Source organism: Carcharhinus amblyrhynchos, chromosome 16 (genome assembly GCF_965287045.1).
Source record: "Carcharhinus amblyrhynchos chromosome 16, sCarAmb.v2.hapA, whole genome shotgun sequence".
NCBI classification, from domain to species: Eukaryota; Metazoa; Chordata; class Chondrichthyes; order Carcharhiniformes; family Carcharhinidae; genus Carcharhinus; species Carcharhinus amblyrhynchos.
Window position 1 is genome coordinate 59,907,920 of NC_137339.1, and position 15,712 is coordinate 59,923,631.

General features: G+C 48.4%; 1 protein-coding gene across 1 annotated transcript in view; it reads left to right on the top strand.

Annotated features, from left to right (window-relative positions):
* The window catches only part of pou2f2b (POU class 2 homeobox 2b), a 216,405-nt gene that overhangs the window by 162,153 nt on the left and 38,540 nt on the right, over positions 1-15,712 (top strand). Inside the window, exons 8-11 of the mRNA XM_080204469.1 lie at positions 3,863-4,054; positions 5,354-5,471; positions 8,779-8,870; positions 11,436-11,621. Coding sequence (XP_080060595.1) covers positions 3,863-4,054; positions 5,354-5,471; positions 8,779-8,870; positions 11,436-11,621 — 588 coding nt within the window. The remainder of the gene's footprint in view (positions 1-3,862; positions 4,055-5,353; positions 5,472-8,778; positions 8,871-11,435; positions 11,622-15,712) is intronic.

Consider the following 15,712-nt stretch of genomic DNA (forward strand, 5'->3'; position numbering starts at 1 on the left):
GATAGATTTCTGACTGATGATAACATAAAGGGATATGAGGATTATGTGGGTGTGAAAGGCATTGAAATGTCCAATCAGCCATGATCATATTGAATGGTGGAACAATCTTGATGGGCTAAATGGCCTCTTCCTGTTCCTACGTGGCAGCAACGCACACAGTTTCTGTGTCTCTGATCACCACAATCTGTCTTATCGTATCACAGTCGATAAGCTGCATGGCTTCCCTCATCTCTGCCACTGACACTCCGAAGGAATTCATCAGCCATCTTACATCTTGGCTGCCTCCTCCCAGGCACCCTCACTCCTCAAATCCAAGAGCTGCAGAGGTGAATGTGTCTCTTGCACAATTGGTCCCAACGATCCCCATCTCAGCTGGTTGGACAATATCTGGCTACTCAAGGCTCCAGCTTTCCTCAGCCAACAAATACTTGCTCCTTATTCTGGGAATGTTCCGGAATACAAAGATGATGCCCCGGTCAACATCCCCACATCTTTCCCATATAAAACAACCCTTTAACTCTCTGCCTTTCCAAACCAGCGTGCCAAATCCAGCCTCAGTTCTGCAAGGTGTTGTGTCCTCCTGAGTCTATTCCCATCTGTCCCGGATATTTAACTCATCCGATTCTTCCTCTAACGAGTGCCCCACCCATGCCCTGAACTTTAGTGAATCCCCTACTTGTATCTTCAACGATCTGTGGTCAAATATTCTTCCTCCCTGCTGTCAGACATCTGCACTCGTGAAGCAATTGAGGGTCATGGTGGGGGTTGAGGCTGCAAAGTGGGAGTTGAGGATTATTATCACATCTGGTCTGTAGACCCGAGTGGCCTCCTTCTGCCCCAACACCTTACGGCCTTTGGCACTTTGACAGGTAGCCCATACCATTTCTTGGGCAGTACCTGCCTCCCATCTCCCCTCTGGCCCATCTAACCTATCCAGTCAGAGCCAGAAATGGCTGCTTTTGCCTTTCCTGTCCTGGGCACCGTTATCCTAGTATTACCACCTCCCTCTCCCTTGCCCCCTCCCTCCCCTTCCCACCCACCTCTCGCAAGAGTTGCCCACTATATAACCCCACCATCGTTATGACATTGGCAAACTTGGGGTCAGCCTCAGTGAATGGGATCCTGGATACCCTCAGCCTTATCCCCCCACGTCCCCCACCCCCCCACCAAACACACACACGTCTACAAGATGCACTGCAACAGTTCACCAAAGGTCATTAGCATCTTCCAAACCCACAACCACTAGAAGGACAAAGGCAGCAAATAAATGAGTATCTGCAAGTTCCCCTCCAAGCCACTCACCATCCTGACTTGGAAATATGTTGCCGTTCCTTCGCAGTGGTTTGGTCAAAATCCTGGAGTTCCCTTCCTAATGGCATTGTGGGTCAACCCACAGCTCAGGGACTGCAGCGATTCAAAAAGGCAGCTCAACACCACCTTCTACTAGGATGGGCAATAAATGCTGGACAACCAGTGACGCCCATGTCCCACAAATGAATAAAAAAATACACACACAAACTGGGTATCCTCCAAAATCATCTAAACTCTTGCTTCCTGTGTCCTGCACCGAGTGTCTGATCACTTACCCCCATCCTCCCCGCACTATACACACACATATACAGGCGCACATGTGCACACACACAAGCGCATGCATTCACAAGCTCACGCACACACACACACTAGTGCACACACGCAAGCGCACATGCACACGCATACACATGCACAGACAAGTGCATGCATGCACACACACATGTACACACAAGCACACGTACACACATGCACATACACAAGTGCACTCACACACACACACGTGCACACACACACGCACACACACAAACCCCCTCAATCCTGAAAATCTCCATCCAGTTTAAGATTCTCACTCTTGGCTTCTAAGCTGTCCCTGACCTCTCCTGCCCTACCTTCCCCTCCTTTCTCCATAACCTTCTCCAGGAAACAACACTCTTAAGACTTCACCATCCTGTGCAACTTTGGCCACTTACTTATCCCTTCCCACCACCCTTTCCCCCCACTACTTTCACTCATCACTTGATGACCAGACAGAACACAAACTCTAGAATTCCCTCACAAAAACGCCGCCACCTCTCTCCCTAACACACTCTCTCTCTCTCTCTCCTCCTATTAAAGTTCCACAAACCTTTCATATTTAGGGGCAGCTTTCAGTCATCTGTTCTAACACCTCCTTCTCAGCCTAAATGTTGGGTTTTCTCCAATAAAATTCCTCTGGAGGAGCCTACATTTTTCTTTGAGGTGGAGTGTTGGTGTGGATTATTGTTGGAAGGGGTTTAAAAGGGGCTTCAGTTGGTGTTTCGGTGGGAGTTTGAGAAGATATGGGTAGGAATTTGGGACAGTTTGAGGATTTTAGGGAGCACAGCAGGATGGATTGAAGGGTTCACCAGGTTATCTTTGACAAATGGTGACAACAGTGTTAATCATTCACAACACTACAGAGTTTCTGGTTTGTCAGCTCTCCCTTAGATCTCAGCCTATAGTGAGCTTTGGCTATTACCTAACATCAGTTGTGATTGGTTGCAGGGCATAGTGGGTGATCAGTAATTGGCTATTGGAAGTGCGGGTGAGGTTAGTGGGTTAGTTCTGGCCTCAGTGATTGGTTGTGGGGTCAGCGGGTTAGTTTCAACTTCAATGATTAGGAGTTGGTTTGGAATTCCCAGTGGGAATGGGTGAGCTGAATCAGGGAGCAGAGTTTTGGGATTATAAAACAAATTGATTATGCATTATCCTACCTAAACATTGTCTTTTTCCTTTTATCTCCCACTCCCCCAATCTTCACATCACTCAATTATATCCCAAATCCTTCATTTCACATACACACTCCCTCACCCGCTCATCTCACTGAACCTCACACTCTCCAACCCCCACCCCACACCCCCTCACCAACCCCCTCACCATCCCTTTCTCCCCCCCCACACCCCCTCATCATCCTTCTCCTCACTTCTCTTCACCATCTCTGCCACCATTCCTCTCTTTCTCATCTCACTCCCTCTTTCTACTCTCTCGCTTTTCTCTTACTCTCTTTGTTTCTCTTTCACTCTCTCCTCACTCTCTGCTCTCAATCCCTCTCCTGAATTACTCTGCTTATGTTCTCTCCATTCACTCCCTCACCTCACTCCTGCTCCTTTCTCTTATCATTTTTTTCTCCCTTCTCTCCCTCTCTGTCTCTCTCTCTCTCCCTCCGTCTCCCTCTCTGTCCTCTCTCCTCTTTCTTCTCACATCCTCTCTCTCCTCTCACTTTCTCTGTCCTCTTTCCTCTGTCTCTCTCTGATACTTTCTCCTCTCTCTTCTTCTCCTTTCTTGCTCCCTTCCTTCTTGTGCACTCTTTCCTCTCTCTTCTCTCCTATTCCTCTTTTCCCTCTGGCTCTCTCTGCCTCTCCTCTCTCGCTCTTTTTCCTCTCTCTCCTCTCTTGCTCTCTCTTCTCTCTCACTCACTCTTTCCTCTCTCCTTCCTTGCTCTCTCTCACGCCCTCTTCTCGCTCTCTCCGTTCTCTCCTCTCCCTCTCCCTTCTCACTCTCTAACCCTCTCTCCTCTCTGTCTCTTCTCACTTTCTCGCACTCTCCCCTTCTTTCACACTCTTTCCCTCTGACTCCTCCCCACTCTTCCCTCTCTCCTTCCCCTCTGTCATCCCTCTAACCTTCTCCTCTCTCTCCCTTTCTCTCTCCTCTCTCTCCGCTCAATCTCACTTTGTCTCTTTGACCCTCTCCCCCCCACAATCTTTTTTCTTTCTCACTCCCTCTGTCTCTCTGTCTCTCTCTCTATCTCTCTGTCTCTCTTCTGTCTCTCCTCTCCTCCATCACTCTCGTCATTTCCCCTCATTCTGATTCCCAGCTCACAGCTCTGTTACCAGCCCAGCAGCAGCTGCTGCTCCAGCAGGCACAGGCCCAGTTGCTGGCAGCCGCTGTTCAGCAGAGCAACGCAGTGGCAGCGTCCCAGCACTCGGCCCTTGAATCACAGCAACACAGCGGGCCCCAGCAGGCAGGAGCTTTAGCACTAACCCAACCAATCCAAATCACTGCCCAGGTAAGCAGCAGCACACAGAGGAGCTGGGAGCACAGAGAGATCACGCACACACTCACACTCTCATATACACAGACTGACACACACACACTCACACATACACAGACTGACACACTCACACGCACACACAGACTCACACACACACAAATTCACACACACACACACCGACACACACACAAACTCATACACACACTCCTCACACACGCAAACACATACACACAAACTCACACACAAACACACCGACACACACAAAGTCAAGCACACCAATACTCATACACACATACAAACTTACGCACATGCTCACACACTCACACACACACACAAACACACACAGACTCACACACGAACTCTCACACACACACAGTCACACACCACACAGAAACTAACACACACACAGAAATACACTTACACACGCACATCCACACATACACTCAGACAATACACTCACACACATATACAAACACACTCAAACTCTCGTACACACACTCACACACACACACACTCACTCACACACAAACTCAGACACACACTAACTCAGACACACGCTCACACAAACTCACACACACACACATTCACACGCACACACTCACTCATACACACACAAACACACCCACACACAGAAACTCACACACACACTCAAACACACATTCACACACGCACACACTCACTCATACACACACAAACACACCCACACACAGAAACACACGCACACTCACACGCACACTCAGACACACACACACAGACTCATACACACTCACTCACGTACATACACACAGACACACACACTCACACACAAACGCACTGATACACACTAACTCAGACACACATGCAAACTCACTCACACACACACAAACACACATACATTCACACACACACATTCACACACACACCCACACACACACACAGACTCACACACATCCACACACTCACAGACACACACTCACGTGCACACAAACACACCGACACACATACACCCACTCACACACACAGACTCACACAGACTCACACACACACAGACGCACAGTTGCAAAGCAGGGAGCTCACTCTTTCACACATATACAAACACACACACACACACACAGATGAGGATGCATTAGCTGATTCAGTCGAAACCCGTTGCACATAAGCCTATATTTTCATCTGTACCCAAGGGGTTGAAACAGACTTAATTACAGCTTTTACCCTGCAACCTCTGCCACAGTTATCTGAGATTGAGGACTGTCTGACCAGGAGGCTGCCAGGGCTCTGGATGCTGTGAATGTGCTGGCAAAATGTGACTAACAGATTGCTCTTTGTGCGTAGGACCTTCAACAGTTACTGCAGCTTCAGCAGCTGGTACTGGTACCTGGGCATCACCTTGCTGCCAATCTCCAAGGACCTGCACCCTTCCTCCTACCACAGGCACAGCAAGGACAGCAAGGTAAGAGCAGCGCAACACGCACTGTGAAAGGGCGGATAGTAATCCACACTGAACCCATTGCCAGACTCTCAATTTGACTAGGCTATTGCTGCTTCACTCTGTATCTAACCCCGTTGTGTACCTGTCCTGGGAGCATTGTTAGAAGTCTCACAACACCAAGTTAAAGCCCAATAGATTTATTTGATAGTAAATGCCACAAGCTTTCGGAACATTGTTCCTTCGTCAGGTGAGTGGAAAGTTCTGATCAGAAACAGGGCATATAAAGGGGGACACAGTTTACAGAATACTGATTAGAATGTGAGTCTTTACAACAAATCTGCTATTCAAGTCTTAAAGGTGCAGACAATGTGAGTGGAGATATCATTATGCATAGGTTAAAGAGATGTGTTTTGACTCCAGACAGCACAGTAAGTGAGATGTTGCAAGTTCAGACAAGTCATGGGGGTTACAGATAGTGTGACATGAACCCAAGATCCCAGTTGAGGCCGTCCTCATGTGTGCGGAACTTGGCTATCAGTTTCTGCTCAGCAACTCTGTGCTATCATATGTCGTGAAGGCTGCCTTGGACAACGTTTACCCGAAGATCAGAGGCTGAATGCCCGTGACTGCTGAAGTGTTCGCCAACAGGAAGGGAACAGTCTTGCCTGGTGATTGTCGAGCGGTGTTCATCCATCCGTTATCGTAGCGTCTGCATGGTCACCCCAATGTACCATGATTCAGGACATCCTTTCCTGTAGCGTATTAGGTAGACGTTGGCTGAATTACAAGAATATATGCCGTGTACCTGGTGAATGGTGTTCTCACGTGAGATGATGGCATCCATGTCAATGATCTGACATGTCATGCAGAGCTTTCTGTGGCAGGGTGGTGTGGTGTTGTGGTCACAGTTCTCCTGAAGGCTGGGTAGTTTGCTATGGACAATGGTCTGTTTGAGGTTGTGCGATTGTTTGAAGGCAAGAAGTGGGGATGTGGGGATAGCCCTGACGAGATGTTCGTCTTCATCAATGACATGTTGAAGACTCCGGAGAAGATGTCATAGCTTCTCTGCTCCGGGAAAGTACTGGACAACGAATGGTACTCTGGCCACTGTGTCCGTATTTGTCTTCTGAGGAGGTTGGTGCAGTTTTTTGCTGTGGCGCGTCGGAACTGTCAATCGATGAGTCGAGCGCCATATCCTGTTCTTAAGAGGGCATCTTTCAGCGTCTGGAGGTGTCTGTTGCGATCCTCCTTATCTGAGCAGACCCTCTATATACGGAGGGCTTGTCCGTAGGGGATGGTTTCTTTAACATGTTTAGGGTGGAAGCTGAAGAAGTGGAGCATCATGAGGTTATCTGTGAGCTTGCGGTGCTGTGAGGTGCTGAGGTGACCATCCTTAATGGAGATGCATGTGTCCAAGAATGCAACCGATCCCGGAGAATAGTCCATGGTGAGTCATGTGACTCAATATGCCAACATCTTTATGCACAGGCTCGAACAGGACTTCTTCACCGCACAGGACCTTCAACCTATGCTATGCACTAGATACATCGATTACATTTTCTTCCTTTGGAACCATGGTGAACAATCACTGAAACAACTATATGATGACACCAACAAGTTCCATCCCACCATCAGACTCACCATGGACTATTCTCCGGAATTGGTTGCATTCTTGGACAAATGCATTTCCATCAAGGACGGTCACCTCAGCACCTCACTGTACTGCAAGCCCACAGCTAACCTCACGATGCTCCACTTCTCCAGCTTCCACCCTAAACACGTTAAAGAAGCCATCCCCTATGGACAAGCCCTCCGTATACACAGGATCTGCTCAGATGAGGAGGATCGCAACAGACACCTCCAGATGCTGAAAGATGCCCTCTTAAGAACATGATATGACGCGCGACTCATCGATTGACAGTTTCGATGCGCCACAGCAAACAACCACATCGACCTCCTCAGAAGCCAAACACAGGACATGGTGGGCAGAGTACCCTTCGTCATCCAGTACTTCCCCAGAGCGGAAAAGCTACAACATCTTCTCCGGAGTCTTCAACATGTCATTGATGAAGATGAACATCTCACCAGAGCCATCCCCACACCCCCACTTCTTGCCTTCAAACAACCGCACAACCACAAACAGACCATTGTCCGCAGCAAACTATCCAGCCTTCAGGAGAACAGTGACCACAAACCACACAAGCCTGCTACAGCAACCTCTGCAAGACATGTTGGATCATTGACATGGATGCCATCATCTCACATGAGAACACCATCCACCAGGTACATGGTACATATTCTTGCGACTCGGCCAATGTTGTCTACCTAATACACTACAGGAAAGGATGATCCAAAGCATGGTACACTGGGGAGACCATGCAGACACTACGACAATGGATGAATGAACACCGCTCGACAATCACCAGGCAAGACTGTTCCCTTCCTGTTGGCAAACACTTCAGCGGTCATGGGCATTCAGCCTCTGATCTTCGGGTAAATGTTCTCCAAGGCAGCCCTCACGACATATGACAACACAGAGTCGCTGAGCAGAAACTGATAGCCAAGTTCTGCACGCATGAGGACGGCCTCAACTGGGATCTTGGGTTCATGTCACATAATCTGTAACCCCCATGACTTGTCTGAACTTGCAACATCTCACTTACTGTACTGTCTGGAGACAATACACATCTCTTTAACGTATGCTAAATGCTATCTCCACTTACATTGTCTGCACCTTTAAGACTTGAATAGCAGATTTGTTGTAAAGACTCACATTCTAATCAGTATTCTGTAAACTGTGTGTGCCTTTACTCTCCACTCACCTGACGAAGGAACAGCGTTTGGAAAGCTTGTGGCATTTATTATCAAATAAATCTGTTGGACTTTAACCTGGTGTCGTGAGACTTCTTACTGTGTTTACCCCAGTTCAACACTGGCATCTGCACATCTGGGAGCATCTGACAGGGACAGTGTAGAGAGAACTTTACTTTGTATCTAACCCCATGTTGTAATTGTCCTGGGAGTGTTTGATGGGGACAGTGTAGAGGAAGCTTTATTCTGTATCTAACCCCGTGCTGTACCTGTCCCGGGAGTGTTTGATGGGGATAGTGTGGAGGAAGCTTTACTCTGAATCTAACCCCGTGTTGTACCTGTCCTCGGAGTGTTTGATGGGGAGTGTGTGGAGGGAGCTTTCCTCTGTATCTAACCCCGTGCTGTAACTGTCCTGGGAGTGTTTGATAGGGACAATGTAGAGGGAGAACTACTCTGTATCCCATTATCCCTGCCCTGGTGTTATCAGGCTGAGTTATCATTTTCCTTTACATTTCAGGTCTTCTCTCGACACCAAATCTTCTACAGCTACCTCAGCAAAGCCAAGGGGGACTCCTGCAGGCACAACCCCGCCTGGGGCTCGCTGCACAGGTCAGCCATTCAACTTGGTTTACGGGCAACCAGCCTTCAATACAAGCTTCTATAGCCTGTGCACACACACACACTTCCTGTTAGTCTGTACACACACACACATTCATTCTGTGTTAGCTTGTATAGCCATACTCTGCTGCGTTAGATTATATAGACACAGTCAGAGCATAAGAAATAGGAGTAGACCATCTAGCCCTTCGAGCCTGCCCTGCCATTCAATAAGATCATGGCTGATCTGAAGTGGATCAGTTCCACTTTCCGGCTTTCTCCCCATAGCCCTTAATTCCCCTGTCTATCAGAAACCTATCTACCCGTGACTTAAATATATTCAGCGAGGTAGCCTCCACCACTTCAACGGGCAGAGAATTCCAGAGATTCACCACCCTTTGAGTGAAGAAGTTCCTCCTCAACTCTGATCTAAACTGCGTCCCCCCTCCCACCTTACCTTGAGGCTGTGCCCTCTAGTCCTGCTATCCTTTCTAAGCGGGAAGAATCTCTCTACCTCTACCCTATCTATCCCCTTCATTATCTTATACGTCTCTATAAGATCCCCCCTCAGCCTTCTAAACTCTGAGTACACACCCGGTCTATTTAGTCTCACTTAGTCTCTCTTCGTAGGCTACAGTTTATAGTGTAACATAACATAATATAGTGTAACTCTGCCTATGTTAGATAGTACACAACACTCTACCTTCTAGGAGTGTACACAGGCACACCCTGCCTGTATTACACTATACACCCACGTCTACCTATGTTACACAATACATGTACACACCCTGCCTGTGTTCTACTGTATACACACCCCCTGTCTGTGTTATACTGTGCACACACATCCTGCCTGTGTTACATTGTACTCACACCCTGCCTGTGTTACACTGTGCACACACACCCTGCCTGTGTTACACTGTACTAACACCTTGCCTGTGTTACACTGGGCACGCATACCCTGCCTGTGTTACACTGGGCACACATACCCTGCCTGTGTTACACTGGGCACACATACCCTGCCTGTGTTACACTGTACACACACCCTGCCTGTGTTACACTGTACACACACACCTTGCCTGTGTTAGACTGTGCACACACACACTCTGCCTGCGTTGCACTTTACACACAAACCCTACTTCTGTGTTTGTGTGTGTGTGTACAAGTGTGAGAGAGAGTGTGTGTGTGTGTCTTTCTGTGTTGTATAAATCATTGTTCTCTGAGATGTGTTATTCTGTGCGGAGAAATGGCAGACAGAAAAGCTGCCAGTGACTATCCTTCCCTCAGCAATAAATCCAATCGGAATTGCAGAGAGGATGGGCTGGTAAGGTTCAAAGGGGCAGATTGGGAAAAGGCTCAGACCCCATGTCTGTGCTGTATATAATATGTGTTTTTTTAATCCATTTGTGATATATTGGAATCTCTGGCTGCCCAACATTTATTGCCCTTGTCCAGCGGGTAGTTGAAAGTCAACCACATTCCTGTGGATCTGGAGTCACATGTAGGCCAGACCGGGTAAGGACAGCAGATTTCCTTCCCGAAAGGACATTCGTGAATCAGATGGGTTTTTCCAACAATCGACAATGGTTTCATGGTCATCAGTAGCCTCTTACTTCCAGATATTTTTTATTGAATTTAAATTCCAGTATCTGCCATGGTGTGATTTGAATCTGGGTCCCCAGAACATTAATTAAGCTTCTGGATTGTTGTGGGAAATTATCACTTTGGAGTCAGACTGGGGGTGTGACAATACAGTTTTATTTAACTAAGCTTTGTGGAGAAAAGGCACTGGCACTCGGCAGCACTGGGCAGCTACCTTCTTTCTGTACTACATTAGGAGCAGTTTATTTTTATACTTTTCAGACAATGGATAGTCCGGACATTAGCCATTTAACACATCGTATAGTTGAGTAGGATCAATAGTTTAACACATCATTACAGCCAGACATACACAGACATTGGCATTTAACATTGTATTGTTTCATAGAATGGATACATTTCCTCTATCAATGACTATCAATGATTTAGTTTTGGTCTATACATACCGTAGTTGGTTTTCCTGCATTTATGTGTTCCCGTTCCCATTTATGGCTAATCTCCTTATTGTCCTAGGTCTGTCCTTATCTTAAAAGTGCCTCAAGCTCTCGACTGGCTTCCTGCAGTATCTGATTCCTGCAAGTTTAACTTTAAATAACTATCTGTCCTGCATGTTTTTAGTTTCAAGTAGCTGTCTGTGCTAAAAGTCAGTACCTGCTTAATGTCTCTCTCCCAGGTAACTTTTTTATGTGCCAGGTAGCCATCTTTGTGATTTTTCCCACAACATGGATTAATAGTCTAGCAATAATACCACTAGGTCTTCACCTCACTTACATAGAGACATAACACAACACTACAAGAAGCGGGGGAGAGAGAGAGAAAGTGAGAGAAAGAGAGAGAGCGAGAGACAGAGAGGGTATATAGGGAAGGAGAGAAGGAGGGAAGAGTTGAATTGATGAATGAGGTTGAGAATGTGGGTGATTGGACAGTGTTATAAGCTGCTCTCTCCAACCTCATTAACACAGCGGGACTCTCATGTTTCAGGCAGTGACTCGGCCAGGCCTCCCCGGGTCCATTGTCCATGAGCCTCACATGCAGGGAAACCCTCAGTCACAGACGACCAAAGGTGTGGAGGCCGCATCACACCCCGAGGAGCCCAGTGACCTGGAGGAGCTCGAACAGTTTGCCCGAACCTTCAAACAGCGGCGCATCAAACTGGGATTTACCCAGGTAAATACATACTACCAGCAGGGAATGTTCACACTATCCTGTAACCATGTTGGGGAGTGTTGACACTGTCCTGTAACCATGTCAGAGGAAGTTCACACTATCCTGTAACGATGTCAGGGAGTGTTCCCACTGTCCTGTAACTATATTGGGGAGTGTTCACACCGTCTTGTAGTATGTCAGGGAGTGCTCATGCTGTTCTGTCACCATGTCGGGGGGTGATCACGCTGTCCTGTAACCATGTCGGGGAATGTTCATGCTGTCCTGTAACTGTGTTGGGGAGTGTTCACGCTGCCCTGTAACTGTCAGGGAGTGTTCACACTGTTCTGTAACTGTGTTAGGGAGTGTTCACGCTGTCCTGTAAGAATGTCAGGGGGTGTACTCTCTGTCCTGTAACCGTGCCAGGGAGTGTTCATACTGTCCTGTAAGCATGTTGGGAACTGGTCATGCTGCCCTGTAACTGTATCGGGGAGAACATAAGAACATAAGAAATAGGAGCAGGAGTAGGCCATCTAGCCCTTCGAGCCTGCCCCGCCATTCAACAAGATCATGGCTGATCTGGAGTGGCTCAGTTCCACTTTCCCGCTTTCTCCCCATAACCCTTAATCTCCTTGCCTACCAAAAACCTATCTACCCGCGTCTTAAATATATTTAGCGAGGTAGCCTCAACCACTTCAACGGGCAGAGAATTCCAGAGATTCACCACCCTTTGAGTGAAGAAGTTCCTCCTCAACTCCGTTCTAAACTGCCCCCCCTTTATCTTGAGGCTGTGCCCTCTAGTCCTTCTGTCCTTTCCGAGCGGGAAGAACCTCTCCACCTCTACCCTATCCATCCCCTTCATCATCTTATATGTCTCAATGAGAGCTCCCCTCATCCTTCTAAACTCTAATGAGTACAAGCCCAGTCTATTCAGCCTCTCCTCATAGCTCAACCCCCTCAACTCCGGTATCAGCCTAGTGAACCTCCTCTGCACTCCCTCCAAGGCCAAAATATTCTTGCGCAGGTGCGGCGACCGAAACTGCACACAGTACTCCAGCTGCGGCCTCACCAGTGCCCTGTACAGTTGCAGCAAGACCTCCCTACTTTTATATTCAATCCCCCTCGCTATGAAGGCCAGCATCCCATTTGCCTTCCTGACCACCTGCTGCACCTGTAGGCTGGGTTTTTGCGACTCATGCACAAGGACCCCCAGGTTCCTCTGCACCGTAGCATGCTGCAGTTTTTCGCCCTGTGAGTAATAGTCCTTCCTACCATTATTTCTACCAAAGTGGATAACCTCACACTTGCCAACATTGTATTCCATCTGCCAGGTCCTCGCCCACTCGCTCAGCCTATCTAGATCCCTCTGCAGACTTTCCACACCCTCCGCACAATTTGCCGTTCCACTTATCTTTGTGTCATCAGGGGAGTGTTCATGCTATCCTTTAACTGTGTCGAGGAGTGTTCACACTGTCCTGTAACCATGTTGGACAGTGTTCACACTGTCCTGTAACCATATCGGGGAGTGTTCACACTGTCCTGTAACCGTGTTGGGGAGTGTTCACACCGTCCTGTACCCATGTTGGGGAGTGTTCACACTGTCCTGTCCCCATGTCAGGGAGTGTTCATGATTTTGGGCAGTGTTCACGCTGTCCTGGAACCATGTCGGGGAGTGTTCACGCTGTCCTGTGAGTGTGCCGGGGAGTGTGCGCGCTGTCCTGTAACCGTGTCGGGGAGTGTTCACACTGTCCTCTAACCGTGTCGGGGAGTGTTCACACTGTCCTCTAACCATGTTGCGGAGTGTTCACACGGTCCTCTAACCATGTTGGGGAGTGTTCACACTGTCCTGTTCACTGAGTGTTCATGCTGTCCTGTAACCATGTCGGGGAGTGTACACACTGAATTGTAACCATGTCGGAGAGTGTTCATGCTGTCCTGTAACCATATCGGGGAGTGTTCGTGCTATCCTGTAACCATAACAGGAAGTGTTCAGGCTTGCCTGTAACTGTGCCAGAGAGTGTTCACGCTATCCTGTAACAGTGTTGTGCAGTGTTCATGCTGTCCTGTAAGCATATCGGGGAGTGTTCACCCTCTCTCGTAAACATGTGGGAGAGTGTTCATGCTGTCCTGTAACCATGTCAGGGAGTGTTCACTCTGTCTTGTAATCGTATCGGGGAGTTTTCACACTGTTTTGTAATGTGTCAGGGAGTGCTCATACTGTTCTGTCACCATGTCGGGGGGTGTTCACGCTGTCCTGTACCCATGTCGGCGAGTGTTCATGTTGTGCTGTAACCACGTCGGGATGTATTCACACTGTCCTGTAACCGTGTTGGGGAGTGTTCATGCTCCCCTGTAACTGTTTTGAGGAGTGTTCATGCTGTCCTGTAACCGTGTCGGGGAGTGTTCACGCTGTGCTGTAACTGTGTTGGGGAGTGTTCACATTGTCTTGTAACTGTGTCGGGGAATGGTCGTGCTGTCCTGCAACTGTGTCAGAGAGTGTTCATGCTGTCCTGTAATCATTCATGGACTGTTCACACTGTCCTGTAATCATGTCGGGGAGTGTTCACGCTGTCTTGTAAACATGTCAGATAGTGTCCATGCTGTTGTGTAACCATGTTGGTGAGTGTTGACGCTGTCCTGTGGGAGTGTAAGGCAGTGTTCACACTGTCCTATCACCATGTCGGGGAGTGTTCATGCTGTCCTGTGACTGTGTCCAGGAGTGTTGATGCCGTCCTGTAACCGTGTCAGGGAGTGTCCATGCTGTCCTGTAACCATATCAGAAAGTGTTCAAGCTGTCCTGTAATCATGTTGGGGAGTGTTCCCGCTGTCCTGTAACCATATCAGGAAGTGTCCACGCTTTTCTGTAACTGTGCCAGGGAGTGTTCACGACGCCCTATTAGCGTGTCGGGAAGTGTTCAAACTGTCCTGTAACCATGTCGGGGAGTGTTCCCGCTGTCGTGTAACCATATCAGGAAGTGTTCACGCTTTCCTGTAACTGTGCCAAGGAATGTTCATGCTGTCCTGTAAGAGTGTCGCGGAGTGTTCACGCTGACCTGTAACTGTGTCAAGGAGTGTTCACACTGTCCTGTACCCAAGTCGAGGAGTGTTCATGCTGTCCTGTAACCATGTCAGGAAGTGTTCATGCTGTCCTGTAAGCATGCCGGGGAGTGTTCACGCTGTCCTGTAACTGTGTCAGGGAGTGCTCACACTGTCCTCTAAGCGTGACAGGGAGTGCTCACGCTGTCATGTATCCGTGTCGGGGAAGTTTCACATTGTCCTGTAAGTGTGTCTGGGAGTGTTCACCCTGTCTTGTAACCATGTCGGGGAGTGTTCAGGCTGCCCTGTGAGCATGTCAGGGAGTGTTCAGACTGTCCTGTAAGTCTGTTGGGAAGTGGTCACATTGTATTGTAAGTGTGTTCGGCGACTGTTCACGTTGTGCTGTAACCATGTCGGGGAGCGTGCATGCTGTCCTGTAACCGTGTTGGGGAGTGTTCATGCTCTCCTGTAACCGTTTTGGGGAGTGTTCACGCTGTCCTGTAACCATGTCAGCGACTGTTCACGCTGAACTGTAACCATGTCGGGGAGTGTTCACACTGTTCTTTAACTGTGTCAGAGAGTATTCACGCTGTCCTGTAACCGTGTCGGGGAGTGGTTGCACATGTCCTGTAACTGTGTCGGGGAGTGTTCACGCTGTCCTGTAATTGTGTCATGGAGTGTTCACACTGTCCTGCAACCATGTCGGCGAGTGTTCGCACTGTCCTGTAACAGTGTCGGGTAGTGTTCCGGCTCTCCTGTAATCATGTCGTGCAGTGGTCACACTGTCCTGCAAGCATATCTGGGAGTGTTTACGCTGTCCTGCAACTGTGTTGAGGAGTGTTCATGCTGTTCTGTAACCGTGTCAGGGAGTGGTTGTGCTGTGCTGTAACCATGTCGGGGAATGTTCGCGCTATCCTGTAACCATATCAGGAAGTGTTCATGTTTTCCTGTAACTGTGCCAGGGAGTGTTCACGCTGTCCTGTAAGAGTGTCAGGGAGTGTTCACACTGACTTGTAACAGTGTTGAGGAGTATTCACACTGTCCTGTAACCATGCCGTGGAGTGTTCATACTGTCCTGT